The sequence below is a fragment of the Glossina fuscipes genome, unplaced genomic scaffold (genome assembly GCF_014805625.2).
Source record: "Glossina fuscipes isolate IAEA_lab_2018 unplaced genomic scaffold, Yale_Gfus_2 0, whole genome shotgun sequence".
Lineage (NCBI taxonomy): Eukaryota > Metazoa > Arthropoda > Insecta > Diptera > Glossinidae > Glossina > Glossina fuscipes.
The window spans coordinates 4448248-4464385 of record NW_023998414.1 but is presented as its reverse complement, the minus strand read 5'-3'; the positions used below and the strand labels follow the sequence as shown (position 1 = coordinate 4464385).

Genomic DNA, 16138 nt, shown 5'->3' with positions numbered 1-16138 from the left:
AAATCTTCAGTTTATTTTATAAACTTGCTTTTCTCGCTTTCACAAAAAAACTAATACATGCTTTAATTTTGTTAATATCTACCTATATGCATATACCTATGTATATATATGTTATATACATGATATATACACATACATTGTAGAGATCTCTTAACGCCCCGTAATTCCTTCATTTTCAAAATTAATTTCATATCGCTTTCATTATATATAAAGATAACATTAACGATGGGTTTTAACTTCGAATAGAAAGAGAATGGTGTAACGCCGTAAGCATAAGCATAGAAAATCAAGTAACGTAACGTAAACTTAAATATAAACGTTACACGTGAAAATATATACATCAATGGTTTTTTTTTTTTTTTTTTGGTTACTTTTTTCAATAAAAAAAAAAAAAAAAAAAATGGTCTATGCATTATTTGGATTCACTTATATAGCGGGAAGTAGAGAGGAACAATATAAAAAGTGGTAAAAGATATCGCAAAATTAATTTACACTTGCTGATGCTGACAACTGACGGCTTAGCCGCTAGATGGCATTCGTAAGAAAACAAGTAATATTCGGCCGTGACCTCCGTGAATCTTTTATACCAATCACCGAAATCGTGGACGAAGGTACAAAAGTCGGAATTCATCTGGCGTATGTGTTGTAGTTTATGAGTAGCAAGCAAAGAACACCGAGAGTAAAAAGTGTTTACAGTTTTTGTTAAATAGAGTTGTGGGCGTTGTAGGCGTGTTTTTTTAAAAGTTTGGGTCATTTTTAAATGCCATTTCAAGTTTGTAGGGGATATCCGCCTTGTTGCAATCGGGGGAACATTCACATTCGTAGACACTACACTATTGTGCCGACGCGCAGATGCACAGATAAACGGACGGACATGCTTAGGTGCATTCCCAATTGGAACTGGCCAAGAATTTACATAATTTGCAGCGTCTTTGAAACTTGCTTCGGCGCGCTATACAGGTTTAAAAAAGAAAATAAATGGAATTATTGAGTAGGCGTGGCCGATATTTTTTATTGTTTCACAGTTACCATAACATCAAACATAAAATATACATTTACATTTTTTATGAATTTATCTGCGATAGTTTATGAGTAATGAGGTAAAAACCAATTTTTTATTCCTTTTGAAAAACAGAGGTGTCGTCACTTGACGTAGTCCTGTAAGCGCGTCTTTCTAGCAATTTTGCCTATTTTCAATATCGACTTACGCGCGATAATTTCCAAGTTTTCTGCGAAACGTGAATTTTGTGTGGCAACGATAATGTTTACAACAGACATTGCACAGACGGACAGACGGAAATGCTTAAATCGATTTAGAATTTGATGCTAATCAAGAATATATATATAGTTTAAGGGGTTACCTGAAGCTTCCTTCTGGGCGTTGCCAATGTTTTGACAAAATGAATACATCCCCCCGGTGATGGGTAGAAAAATATTCATTTTCTAACATTTCCTGTTGAATAAAGTCATTGCTTTAGATGTAGGTATGAAATTTCTCGTCCCAGTTGGACTTTATTGTTTACGTATCCCACCAATTCAGAAACGAACACCTTTCGATGCATTGTTTACCGTCAAAGCAGTTCCATTCTATAGTCTTTCCAGCCTATGCACGTTTATCGCAATTTAACGAAGAAACCGATTACCACGTTATGCTAATTCTTTTGCATAAAATTTACATTTTCAACACTTTTAGTAGCGGTAAAGCGCAGAGATACACAAAATGTTACACTGCAATTATTGAAAGTTGATTTGCATACATATGCACATAGACAATAAGCGACAACAAATGGATACATTATTTAAATATGTTAATGCCTCGAATACGAATTCATTTCTTTTTATATTTAAAAGCAATGAAAAAAAAAATTCTCAACTAAGTGGACAACACAGTAGTCCTTTAAATGCCTATCTATTTGCTTATATCATAATCCGGTTAAAGTATAAATCATGCAGAACAGTTTAAAAAGCTTTTAATTAGAATACAATTATTACAAATGCAAGTTTTTATTTTGTTTTCATGCCTATCAAACCGATGAAGGCGGGTACGGGTACATTCATTATGCCAAAGCATTTGCAACAGGGGAGGGAATGGGCAGAAGGAATCTCTCTTTTCTGATTTGATCTAAGCATATCTGTACGTCCGTCCATCTGTGGGTCATATATGCTGTGGATCACAGTTGCAAAAATGAAGATCGCGGCTTCAAATTTAATAGAAATATTGCAAGTTGTCTGCGCGCAGATTACTGTCGAAAATGAATCTAATTGGTCGAATGGTCTATGACACTGAAGTGCAACGTAATCCGAAGACATCTCTAATTCCATAATTGGCTTATAAACCTATAAGAGACGCCATATTAAATATGTTCGCATATATTCTATCGATGATCTAAGAGGAGATGCGTATGTATATAGGTGAAGGAAATCGGTCACGCCCACTCTCGTTTTTTTCGGATTTTCTTTTTTTTTCTTTTTTTTTTTACTTCAGAATGGCGGGTATAGAAAATTCGGCCAGAATCGAAGATAATTTTATTTCTCGTCAATAATTAAATTTGCTTTAAATAATTAGCAGAAAAAAATAATAATTATTATATTTTTATTCATCATTGTGGTAGATGCTGTAGATGTTGTATCAGTTTATATTTCGCGATTGCCGCAAAGCGAAAAATGCATCGAAAGATCCATAAAATGCATTTACATTCTACAGCAATCACTTTCATTTATCCAGATTCGTCTGCGTGTCTGCTTGCTCGTCCATCCACTTATGATTTGAATTTTAAATGATTACAATAAAATGACAAACAGAGCTACACCGTATTCAAGTTTAAAAATTAATTCAATCAATAAAAAGTCTATGATATTCGTGAAGTAGTCGCTTTTTATTGTCGCATAAACTTACAACAATCAATCAACTAAGGCACACCTTTAAAGTTCACTATCAGAGTAGTCTCGATTGGGGAATAGATCGTCTAATTTTCATATACACAATAACAACTTTAGATCATGTTTACGATAAATTCACTTTATGCCGTTGTTGTTCTTGTAATATTGTCACCTTTTTTTTAAAGAGAAACTCTTTAGCAATATTTATCAGATTATGATAAAAAAAAAAAAAAACGTTAAAAAAAAAATATATATATATATATATTTATTTTTTCTTTTTTTAATATTAATTATTATAACTTTTTTTCTCATATATAATTTAAAATTTAATTAAAATATTATATATTGAAAAATCCAATTAACTATTTATACATTACAGATTATAAATGAAAAAATATTCAAATATTACAAAAAAAAAAAAAAAAAATAAAAATAAACACATAAAACTTAATAAGCAAATATTGTTACAATTCTTTTTGCAATGTATGAAAACATTAAAGTTCGACAACGAGTTTGTTTAACGCATTATTCACTTTGTAAGTAGTATGCTTACTATCTCGCTAACTGAAAAAATGTTAAAAAATGCAATCAGAAGTTAAATACGTTTCATTTCGCCGTTATAGGATATTAATTCTTGTTCGAAATTCTTACAGCATTGAGTAACACATCCACTAACTAATCTTTTATTTACTTATTAAAGAGACAAAATTCTTATAAAGAGAGAAGAGATACGCGTAAGAACTATTCATTAACCATACAAAGCCCCGTGTGAATCGTCTAAAATAATTATCAAAAATCAGAACATTTCCATATCCATTTAAACGCAGGCTACTTTAACTGAAAGTTAAGCGGACAATTCGTATCGTTAAGCTAGCCGCAAAAGCATGCGATTAGCGTGACAAGGAAGCATCAACCGAAAGAAGCTGCCTCTCCGGCGGCAGAAGGAACTTTCATAGTCTCATTTGAATCACTTAAACTTGACCTTGGGCACAAACTTAAAGTTTAACCCTCACTTTAAGATAATAACAACCCTAACTTTCATTTTAAACTTTACCTTAAACTTAACCATAACTTTAATCTTAAGTTTCATTTTATATCTCCGAGTTTAAACTTAACTTTTACCGTAACGTTAACTTTACACTGTAATCTTTATCCTGTCATTCAATCCAAAGAATATATATGCAACCAACGCGTATGCAGTGATCTGTTTTACTTGGTTTCACCGCTACAGTGAATGATAGGCAAGTCAAATTTCTTGCTTAATAGCATTCTTTGCCGCATCTCGTTCTTTTCAGTAAGTACTGAGCGCTGAGATTAAAACATTTCCGCTTCCATAGTTTTGTATAGCATGCGAGAATTTATATATCTTGCATATCTATTATATTTGTGGAACAAGTGGAACACCATGTTGTACGCACTCCTAAACATGCCAGAACTGAGCTGACGATGGTCCAAAATTCACACAGAAAATAATTTGGCGATTAATAAAGTCTTCCAATTAAAAATTCTAAATCATTTCATGATCCTTTAAGGGTAGAATTTAAGGTTATATTGTATGGAATAGCAACTTGGGAGACGGGGCTCCAATTTGTTGAAATTTTCGATAACCGTTTTTCGAAACGTTCAACGCGCCCTAATCGTTGTGCATTATGCGCCATCAGCTGGCGCCAGTTTTTGAGTCACTCGAACATTGTACGCCCGTGGATAACTTCTCGAAATGTCCAATTGTTGAGCCGAATTGATGTCATTGAACTCACACCAACAATCTTACGAAATGCTTCTATGCTTTATGATGCACGTCGACCAAAGTGTTGGAAGTTACGCAAATTGATCCCACGAATGAAGCAAAATTCAAGTCTTGCGTGAATTTTGTTCGATACCCTTTACTTGCTGTGTCTGCCCAAACTCGCACATATGTGGCAATAACTTTATTTCTCCACCCAATATCCCGGTGAGAACGGAAGTTGGTTGGACTCTGACTGTGCCTGCGAATAGGAGACAATCGATGAAGATTTTTAATTAATAAATTCTTGATACCCTTTCATCATTATTTGGGTGTTTGGATGAATGAAGCTATACTTTATGCCAATAAATAGTTAACCATTACCTAACGCAATTAACAGTATCTTTTATATAAATATAGCCATTTTCAAGAGCATTCATTGCTTCCATAAATTCATCAAGATATGCTGTAACAAGTTGCAAGATTCGCTTTCTATTGAGAGACTATGAAAGAGACTTTTGGAAGTAGTTGGCAATATTCGTTCAGTTTGAAAGGATGTTTTACATAATCGCCAGATAATGTGCGGGCAGTTAGTGATGATGGAGAGATGGCGTGACGGGTCGGCAGTGGCCTTACGCACCTCTTACTAGAATCTTACTGAACTCACTTTGTTAGTGTTAAGCGGTTGTCCACTTGATACTACACTTGAACTGTATGCTTGAAGGAACTATGAAATGGTCATTTATGCTTTTTTTTTATATTTCTATCACTTTTATAATACGCTGTAGATAGAAAGTGTAACTAACCGCGAAACCTTAATACTGCAAATGATCTAAAATTAAAGTCTAGTGGATGTGTGTTACATGTTAGTCTACGATTAGATTGAGAGGAGTCAGTTACGCTTGATAAACTAAATATAAAAATGAAATTTAGTAAAGTCTTTCCATGAAACTACTATAGATTTAAAAATATTAAAAAAAAGAGCACAAAAAAGAGAAAAATTATAAAGCAAAGAAAACAAAAAAAAAAAAAAAAAAAAACGAGGTCGTAAGCAATACTATACCACTTCTCCCCTATGATATATAAAATATAGGAAAAAGAAAAACAAAAACAGGAATATATATATAAATAAAATTATTCATGCAAGTTGAAAATAGTTCGTGTAGTGCTTTCAGTCCGCACTTTATGCAATAAACTCCATTGTAAGCACAAAAAATTTTTTGCTGAAAACTTTAAGCACTTTCCTAATTTAGACGTAAACTTAACTCTTTTTTTTTTTTTTTTGTCTTTCCTGTCATTAAAGACGGCAAAGTCGAAGAAAAAAATCTTACGAAAATAAATTTTACAATTTTAGAAAGATAAATAATATAGATAATAGAGAAGTAATACTAAATAAAAATTAATCTCAATTACAAGAATAGCAAGAAACAAGCAACAAGCAACAATTTTAGCAGCAACAATCAATTTCTTAACGCTTATGTCTTAAGATATTGCTAATTATATGTGTACTGACAGCAATCTGTTTAATTAAAGGATACGAGATAAGCTTAAGTATAAGTTAAATTTTTAAAAGCATCACTTTAGAGCGATATGCAAGAACTGGGAAAACAATTATACAACATTTGTAAATAATTTATGCCATTAATTCAAAAGATCAACTTAAATACAAAAACAATGAAATGAAAAACACCGAAATTTTACAAAAAAAAAAAAAAAACAGAACTAAATAAATAAACAAAATGAAGGTAAGAAAGTGAAATTAATTATTAAACAAAAATTTAATTGCTTATATAGAAAAAAATAAGAATAAACCAAACAAAAAAAGAAGATTTTACAAAACAGCTATAATTATAATAATAATATTAATAATAAAAATAAAAATAATAAAAATTTAAACAAGGTATTGGAATGATAACGAAAACCTATAAAAATAAACTTTACATCATTTTTACACACTCACACAAGAAAAATATTGTATTAATATATTACGCCTTAGGGCGTATCTTGGATACCTACTACCCCGCTAAATTTTAAAAGCGTACAACTCTAAAAATTAAAATGTGAATATAAGTAATTACGGTGTACGGAGCGTATGAGTATCAAATAAGGCTTACATGTAACGATTCATTTTAGAGCAAATCTTTAAAATACTTACTTATCACCTCAACCTATATATATATATATATATATATGAATATAATAAAATTGATTGATTTTCCTTGACTTTGCCCTGCTCTCTGATTGAAGCGCTGCAATCAGTAGAACTAATTGACGTGTTTGCTGAGACTTTTATGTCGATATGGGCAAGCACAAAACCTTTTTTGAGTATCTCTCATTGCAGGACGTCTCGAACCAAGCAAGTCTTCAAGAATTTCGCGAGAATTTGCCCAAGATGTTGGCTATGTATGCAAGTACTAAATTTTTGTCAGAATGTTTGCAATTATTTTCGTATATATTCATATGTAAAACATTATGGAAAATGAAGAAATGATTTAAATAATGTCGTCCTGTTGACTCGCCGCACAACGTTGAACTGTTTTTTTTTTTTTTTTTAACATTTTTGAACCTCACGACGAAGCGTCTCCCAAACTTATTTAAAACTGTCTTCATCATAGTGCGAGGGCCAAACGAAACCATAATTTTATTGCAACACGGGCTACATCTCTGATCAAATTTATATGAAAGATTTTGCAGTATGAGCGCTCAAGAAATTGTTTTAACCTTTACAACTAACTACACTAAAAATGCTTGCACTGCATAAATGCATGAAAAACAATCTGCAAATATGCCTGAGAGTGAGAATGAGATCAACCCTTGGCATAAGTAAAGCGTTTAGAGTTACAATGCAAAGCTAAGCGTAAAAAATAACTCATTATCCCGAATTGGGTGACCGTTTGCATAATTTTAGATAAAAAGATATTTACCACATCTCTACTATGGCAAGCATACTTAGTGAGAACGGACGAAAAATGGGACGTAGGGACAAAAATAAACGATATACGAAATGCAAGTGAACTGTTTCGCAATCGCATCTCAGCAAGACGCGTTACGATCTAGGAACATTTGAACTAATCAGTAATCGGTAGTCGGTATAACTCATATTCTTAATATGCATATAAAGCAATTTTTCCATTTTATAAGAAAACTTATATTTTTATTAAGCGAAATCAATGCTAAATCCCAGTTTACAAAAGCAAAATATCATTCATATACATATAATACAAATACTAAATTAAAAATAAATGAAAATGAGAAAAAAAATAAATAAATAAAAACAATATTTTAAAACAAATATTACATATTATGAAAGAGAAATGTTTTTCAAAAAATTTTTAAATAATATTTTTGGTTTTTTTTTTTTTTTAAATAATTTTATTTTTTTAAACTTTATTTTGAATGTGCTTTTTATATACAAACCTAACTACGTAATATATCTACGCGTTATACATACATATACAGTATATAAGACACCTAAAAATCTTTACAATAACGAATAAAATGAAAAGAAATGACAAAAAAAAAAAAAAAATTAAAATTAAAATATTTAAATGTTATGCAAATGATTTAAATATAAATTATATTAAATAACATGTTTTAATAAAATTGCAGTTAAATAATAATAATAATAATGATGATAATATATAATAATAAAGATAATGATAATAAGCGGTATTGATTAATAAAATAAATAAATTGTTTTAAAAGGAATCGCCACATAACGTAAGTGGTTTACAAAAAAAATTAAAGTCGCATGTCGAACTCCTTCATCAAGACTTGCAATGCGGTAAATGAGAAGCTAGAAATCGTTTCTTTCTCTCTCCCTCTCTCCCTCACTCCTTCTGTTTACATTTCTATTATTAAATGGTTGCATATATTTTCCCAAGTCTAACTGGAGCATTAATCATGTTACTGACGGACTGAATTATTCCAATTTAATGAATGAACAAACATATATATATATATATACATATATATACATGTATATGTGAATATAAAAGTTTTAATGTAAATTCTGATATAAGCGTAAGAAATAATTTAGAGCGTATGAGGAGCATTAGGGGGTGTAGAGTAGAAAGAAGATTTAAAAGAGATTAAGGTAAGCGCGCGTGCTCGTAACGCGTTTACGTTCGCTTTCAATTGCTCGAAGTACAAATGCTAAGCAATCTTGTCTCAGACAAGAGAAGAAGAAGATGAAAAAATTCAAAGAAAATGATTTTCTAAATCGCAATAAATGGAGCTACATCGTGAGAAAGTACAGGCTATGCCTATTTACACTAATATTTTGTAAAAATAGTTTGTGCAAAAAAAAAAAAAAAGAAGAAGAAGAAAACCGAAGAAATCCATGAGAAAGCAAATTGAAGTGTGTTGTTGTGTTGTGTTCGAACACGAAAAGAAACAACAGTGATTTTGTTCTATCACAACTCAGCTTGGACCGTTTCATTCATCCGTGTTGCATGTTATATATGGAATTTAAACTGTTTGCTCTCTTTAATGGCGACTTAATAATATCAAAGTGTAGCGTTATTTGTAACGTAACATTTATGGAATAAAGCTTGGCCTTGTATTTCAAATATAAATAGTTTGTGAGAGAGAAGCAGAAAATTAAAAAAAATTTCTTTCATGACAACATATGCTGAAGCAATGATTTCTCAATCAACAACAATACCTTATTAACAATATCTTATAATGATTGCCATAGCAAAGTTAAATTATTTGAAAGAAACGGTTCTTTTTGAAAATGGCTTAACATTTCATATTGAAAGAAAAAGAATATAATAAGAAAACAAATCGTTGATTATATACATTAAATGTACGCATCTCTGCTGAACAGTCCTTTACTTTCCTTGTAAGTCCTATTAATTATCTGCCTTACAATTATATTTAGAATATTAACTAACTAACTTTTTGCTTTCATTTCTTTACCAAGGCCTCCACACATTTCCCTTTTCGTTGTCATTTACTTCTTTCTTCATTAAAACTTCATTTGCATAAGGATAGCGATTAGATTGTTGTTGGTGTTGGTTTCCATAATACTCGTGATTACAATAAGTTGAAGTTAATGTCGACGATGTAGTGCACGCTGTTGCTGTTGCTGCTGCTGTTGCTGTTGCTGTAGCCGTTGTTTTGGTGCTGCTGTTGATTAATCTTTGGTATTGTAGTGCTTCTCGCGTTGTATTCGGCACACTTAATGTCTGACGTAACATTATTGACACTGGTGATGACGTTATTGCAACATTCGGTACATAATTTGCTATATACTGTATAAGATCGCCGGTAACATTACGATCATATTTGCTGAGAAATTGCGCTACCTCGCCGGCGCAATGCTGAAAGCCAGCCCAAAATTTTTCCATATTTAAAGAGTCGTTGTGACGCACAAAAAGAGCATTCTTCGCCCGTAAACGTTGCAAGTGACGTACGGTCAGCTCTAGAATATCCGCTTTCTCCAATTTCGACACATTTTCGCCATCCTGAAAAAAAGAAAAAAAAAAAAAGAACAAAGACATTTGTCATTGCCAAAAAGGACAAAAATCGGATTTTCGATTTTACTTTTAAAGCATATTTTTTTCAGAAAGGTCGCAGCAGAAGCCAAACAGAAATACTTGTAACTATTTTGCTTTTTAATATATATAATGCGTCATATATATATATATATATATATATGGAGCAGTTGCTAGAATTTCATTCAGCGACTCAATGTAAAATAAATAAAAGAAATACGGCACACGAACAGTAACTGAAAGTTGAGCTTGACAATAATCTCGACCTTCACATCAAACGTAGCCACAATGTCATCAACGAACAGCCTACTGAACATAATATATTAGTCTGTGCACGAAAGGTTCTAAAGTTAACAAGAAGTATATATACATATATACGTATATAGAATATAAGCAGACTATAATCGGATGTTAAACACCATAAAAATGTCGATTGCTGCAGTGTGGACGTGAACCACCATTTTCTCGCCTAGATTTGGCACACTGTGCAATAGGTGCGCTCAGAGCTAATTCGCGCAAGTTGGATATTTTAGCTGGACGCAATAAATGGTATTAATGCTACGAATTGTTGCGACTTTCTTTAGCCGCCAGCTTAAGCTTACGACCTACGGTACAATATTTATTTGATCAATTTATTCGTGTCGTAATTCGGCAACGTACGAAATATTAGAGCAACCGCCAAAGTCGATGATAAAGCCAGATCGTCATATCGAAACAACACTGCTTTCGCAAAACATAAGTTTATTCATTAACATATCGTCTTTGAACAGCGACGCAGGCAGCTCAGCGCTATTGCAATATTTCGAAAAGCCTTTTATAAAACGATTTACGCTTCAGTTTCCACACCATGACCTCATCATTTGAATCGAGTTTTTCCCCCACGGGATACTCGTCAGATGTGCAAACGAATAACAGCCACTGGAGAATAGATTTGCAGAGAACAATGGTTGTGGCAGCAGTTCAAACCTCATTGCATGCAATTTTGGCCTTGTATCCGCGAATTTGTTGAACGGTGTTTGCGCACCACATCGAAAGCATCTTTCCTGTGCCTATATTCTAATGCAAAGTAGTGAATACTATCGCTCTTGTAATTTTCTGAATTTTTTTTTTTTTTCAACGTCATCCGCAAGCCACCTCAGATTTGAGCTGGCGTTAAACTTTTTCAAGCCAATGTTAAATTTTAATTACATATTTTCCCCTTAAATAGCATTGTATGATTAGCACGGGAAAGTTGAATTCATTCGTTGTTCGTTCGTTCGCAAAACTGAACGTGAAATTTTGACGAGCGTTCTTTAAGGCTTGGCACCCTGTAAAACTGCTAACGATTTTTTATTAGCGACGACATCTATTATATATCTACTATACGACAAGTTTCGGTTCGGTAATTATTGACCAATGTGTTACATAATACGTTATATGATTTCCTTATAAATTGTTGGTATTTAAAAAAAAAATTTCACATCCATTAACGGCAAGAAACGCTTATAACATTATGGTCAATAATCCATTTGCAATTTAATCGCAGGGATGCCAAAATCGACAGATCAACATGCTACCGCGTGGCGGTAATCCCAATAAAAGTCTTTCGCGCTCAAACTTAACTGCCCAGCATATCATTAGCTATGATTGCCGAGGAAATAAGGAATAGACTTTAAAAAATCTTGGAATCGAGTGTTTCCTGATCGATAGATAGTTTATATGGATTAGGTGCAAAAGTCAAGTAATCGGATATTGCCGAGCACTACAATCATCCTATATACCTCATTTATTCTTCGTGGTGGAGAAAGAAGGTAAATACCTTATTGTAAGTATTGTGCGTTTTCTACGTTCTTGCGTTTATTCTTGTCATCTTCTCCGCTGGATGCATTGAATGGAAAAACCGATTTCTCCGATTCAAGACTAGATATTCAGTCTCCGGCCATCCGGAGATCCGGAAATAGCATTTTTATACCCTACTAGAGTAAAATTAAATCTGTGCAGATGTACATAACAGACGCAAGAACTTGAGATAGACGCACAAATCACTTGCTAAGTCATCGTATGCAACGATCTAAGCTTGTCGGTCCGTCTTGTATTCGTATGTTGAACGTAACTGTCGGAATTTTTAAGATATTTTGACGAAATTTCGAATGGGTACATGTTTTGGCCCAAGCAAGAATGCTCTTGAAAATGGTCCCACTTGTTCGACCACTTCTCATATAACATCTTCTTTTAAAGACATCGTTATATGTGAACAACTGTATAGTTGTGTATGGTACTTAACGGTGGATCGTGTCCCACTATAATGTTTTCAAATGCTTTTCATTGTTTTCGTTTAAGGAAAAGTTCCATTGAATATTGAAACACGTATATGCGGAATACTTAACTAAGGAAATGATTTGTGGAGAATGTGTTTAGCGGGTAAAAAGTCAAAATAAAAAAAAAAAAGCTTGAAAATAACAAATTTCCAAACTCTTTTATAATTATAAAGTGCTTCCAAACTTTTCAATATGAAAAAATGTTTTAAAAGCTAGGAAAGCTCGTCTGCGCTTGTTGTACGAAAGATTATTCCACGGAGACTAAAGATTTATATTTTCGCCTTTTTTGGTTACTTGTGGTGAAAATTGTGTGCTTTTTGATAACTTGAGAAACAAGTCATTTTGATAAAAGGCAGACCAATGACATCAGCATTGTATAATCGAGACTTCAAGGCGCAATATCAGTTTAAGTAAGGATTTAGACGCCGGTACAGTGCCAAATACAATAAGAAGAACAAGACTTGAAAATAAAATATGCAACGGGAGATTTTTCAAAATGCTTCACCAGATCGATAATGACTGACCTTATGCTGCGAACCAAGTGGAAGAAATTTTTCATGACGCATGTCATATTCTTCAAATATCAACCTCGCTCTGAACTACAGCGAACTATCTGACAGCGGAGTGCTTGAGTTGAAGTAATGCCGCCGCTAAGAGATACATCTATCATCGGTAAACTGGGAAAGTGTTGTGACCAATAACGCTATGGATTAAGTGAAGAATAAAATTTTACTTGATGCGTTCAATGAATCATTGATTCCGACATATAGCAAATATATATATCTATGCGCTAATTATCACTTGTCATAAGTGCTCTTAGTTAGTTGATATAAAGCAACAGGTGTTTGGGTTAAATTTATCAAAAGCTAATTTCCTCTTCCGATCGCCTCCTATTGGTTGCTTGATGGGTAGGTAATACGATGAGAATATAACTCTGCAAGTTGTATATACGCAATACTAGAGTATGCGTTAACGGGAAGCGGGCGCAGAGTTATAAGTTAGTCGATAATATACGTGACCGAGCACTTACCGCTTGCAAGGTACCGGTCATTAAATCTTTCAATTCATCCAAACATTTATTAATCCTGGCTCGCCGTTTGCGTTCCAACATCGGTTTCATTATTTTGCGATATTGATACGTCCGGGAGACAGGTTCTATCGGCAAAGAATTTAACATAAATTGATGATTAGGCGGCATTCTAGCGGTCGAATTCATTAACTTCACTTTGAATTTTTGATGTCCAAAGAATTTAATATGAAATTTTTTCTCAAAACTTTTTTTTTTTTGCGAACTTTTTCTGATATTTGAAATTATTCTCTATAATGTTTCTCACACGGTTTGGTTAAAACTTTGGTTAATTGTTCTCATTTATTTGTACAAATATTTGTGTATATATATACATAAATAAATATATATATATATATATATATATATATATATGTACATATACATACATATATATATATATATATATTTTGTTAGAAGAATGAAGATCAAACAATATTTTGGTTTTCTAATAAGATCTATGCACGTTCACGTATTCGTATGGAATGATCTTTTCCAACTAGAAGACCTTTAATTTTATTTGAAGATTTTTATATAAACAAAACACAACAGAACATAACGCAAAGACAAATCTCAAGAAAATAATAAAACGAAAACACTTATATACATATACATGCGCACACAAACGCTTACGTTAATAGAGTGATTGTCTCTCTGTTAAGCTTGAGTCACGGAAGAAGTTAATATTACGTATGTCACCCAACTGAACAGCGTGCACAACTCAGACAATGCAAAGCTTCTTTATGACACGCGCTCGATTGCTACTATCATCATGGGGCCGAACGCTCCAAACGAATGTATTTCGTTTTATTACTTTTATTGTCGGCACGATCTTGTTAGCCAATGGGGAGACGTTTCATGTTGAATGCTACCAAAACTTTTTTATCTCACATATTCGTTCGCATGTATTGCGAACATCAGCATATCAAGCGTTTAACGTCATCGGATGAAAAACCTGTTTTTGTTTTCGTTTCTTTTTCATATTCCTTTGTTTACAACAAACCTACGAAGAGTGTAAAGATTTTTTTATGAATGAAATTCTTTGAGCAGCCAAACATGTACGTTTAGCTAGCTAGCTAAGCCGAAGAGGGAAAAACAAAAAAAACAAAAAAAAAAACAACAAAATCCACAAACATGTGAATTAAAGAAAAAAAAAAAAAAAAAACAACGAATCGTGTGAATATTATATGAAATAGATCGAACAGATTCAAGCTTAACATCATCCTAAAGTAAATAAATAATTAATTATCAAAGTTCAGTATTTTCATTTATTGATGTTGACATTAGTTGATGCTTAAGACCTACATATGAGTAATCGATTACGCGAAAACACTTCTGCACAATTAAGTATGACTGTATGTATGCCTTAAGCCTTCCATTTCTCTTCATTACATCAAAATAAAGTCGTGGAACTATGCTTTGTTTCGTTTTTCTATACCGAACTATCACCGAACGATGGCGGATACATACACATGCAGAGGAAAGCTTGAGAGATGCGATCAAGTATATGTATGTCTTGTCTGTCCATCTGTCAAGTCAAGTCCGTAGTAAACATATCCCTTGTGACACTTTTAGAAATGGCCGAAATTGGTCAAGGAACACGTCTACCCTGCAACATCAACTGCCAATAAGAATATTTTCAAAAGCAAAAAAACTAGTCTTCTAACTGACATTACCCATGACAATGCAACAACAAATATAAAAGTGGTGGGCGTAAAACAAATTTTTGCAGCTCCTACGCGACAAAGCTCTTTAGCCGATTTCGCGCTCTCTGTAATTTAATAATTATGTTTCAATTCTGAAAGAATCTTCATTAAGAAGACATTGAGTTCACTTGATACTTGGTGGCAGCGTTTAAAAGCAAGTTGATTAGTCTGACATGTGTTTGTGTTGCAACTGAAATGATCATAGAAGTGCACGTCGCATCGATGTTCATATAAGTGATCAGGTCCCCGATCTTTCAGATATCACTTATAAGCTATTCATTCTTCCGACGTCGAAAATCATTATTAACTTGGTTCGCTCTCAAGATTATAAATGAATGAAATCAATTGTTTTTGCTGGTTTGTAACAGAATGTGTCGCCGTTATGTCAAAATAATTCTTTATGTTAACAATCGTAAACAATCGAAAAATTGTTATGTGTCAAGCGGCCAGTTAACCGATCTACGCTGCTCTAAATTCACTGCGGCTACGTGTTTAGCGATTATCTGTTTCAATGGACATTGAAGCGGAAATTCATAGGGTTTTGCGGATACATCGTAAACATTTCCCAAACATCACGGTTGACTTTCTAAAGGCTTTCCATTAATTGGCGATGTGCAAATTATATGGTGTCTAACTCATAGGATAAATTGTTGACAACGAGACCTATGGAGGATTTAATGTCAAAATAAGTCACGATAACAATCTGGATTTATGAATCAGTAAGTATCTGCGTAGACTTGATGAAAATTATAATTCGCTGAAGCTGGCATAAGTGAACCTTATAATAAACTTTCAATTAGCCAGGTTCATGATGAAATCATAAAGTTATTGTGGCGGGCTAACATCGGCTAACATCGTACGTAATCATCTTATTCACTTGATAGCCATTCTTGGGATTATCGTTTAAACGTTTATCGTTAAGGGTTCAGTATCAGGTAAAAAAATTAAATAAATATCAAAATCAT

At 32.9% G+C, this 16138-nt stretch overlaps 1 protein-coding gene across 1 annotated transcript; it reads right to left on the bottom strand.

Moving 5' to 3' along the window:
* Positions 1-8240: 8240 nt before the first annotated feature.
* Positions 8241-13793, bottom strand: LOC119644565 (enhancer of split mgamma protein). Its single transcript, XM_038044153.1, has 2 exons — positions 13432-13793; positions 8241-10074 (listed from the first exon to the last, which is right to left on the bottom strand). The coding sequence occupies exons 1-2, from the start codon at positions 13615-13617 to the stop codon at positions 9523-9525; spliced, it is 738 nt and encodes a 245-aa protein (XP_037900081.1). The 5' UTR covers positions 13618-13793; the 3' UTR covers positions 8241-9522.
* Between the last annotated feature and the right edge of the window lie 2345 nt (positions 13794-16138).

Excerpts from the sequence above, each read along its gene's own strand:
- LOC119644565 (XM_038044153.1), bottom strand. The coding sequence starts at position 13,617 with ATGAATTCGACCGCTAGAATGCCGCCTAATCATCAATTTATGTTAAAT. Across the intron at positions 10,075-13,431 it reads TGACCGGTACCTTGCAAGCG|GATGGCGAAAATGTGTCGAA; the intron begins GTAAGTGCTCGG and ends TCTTTTTTTCAG.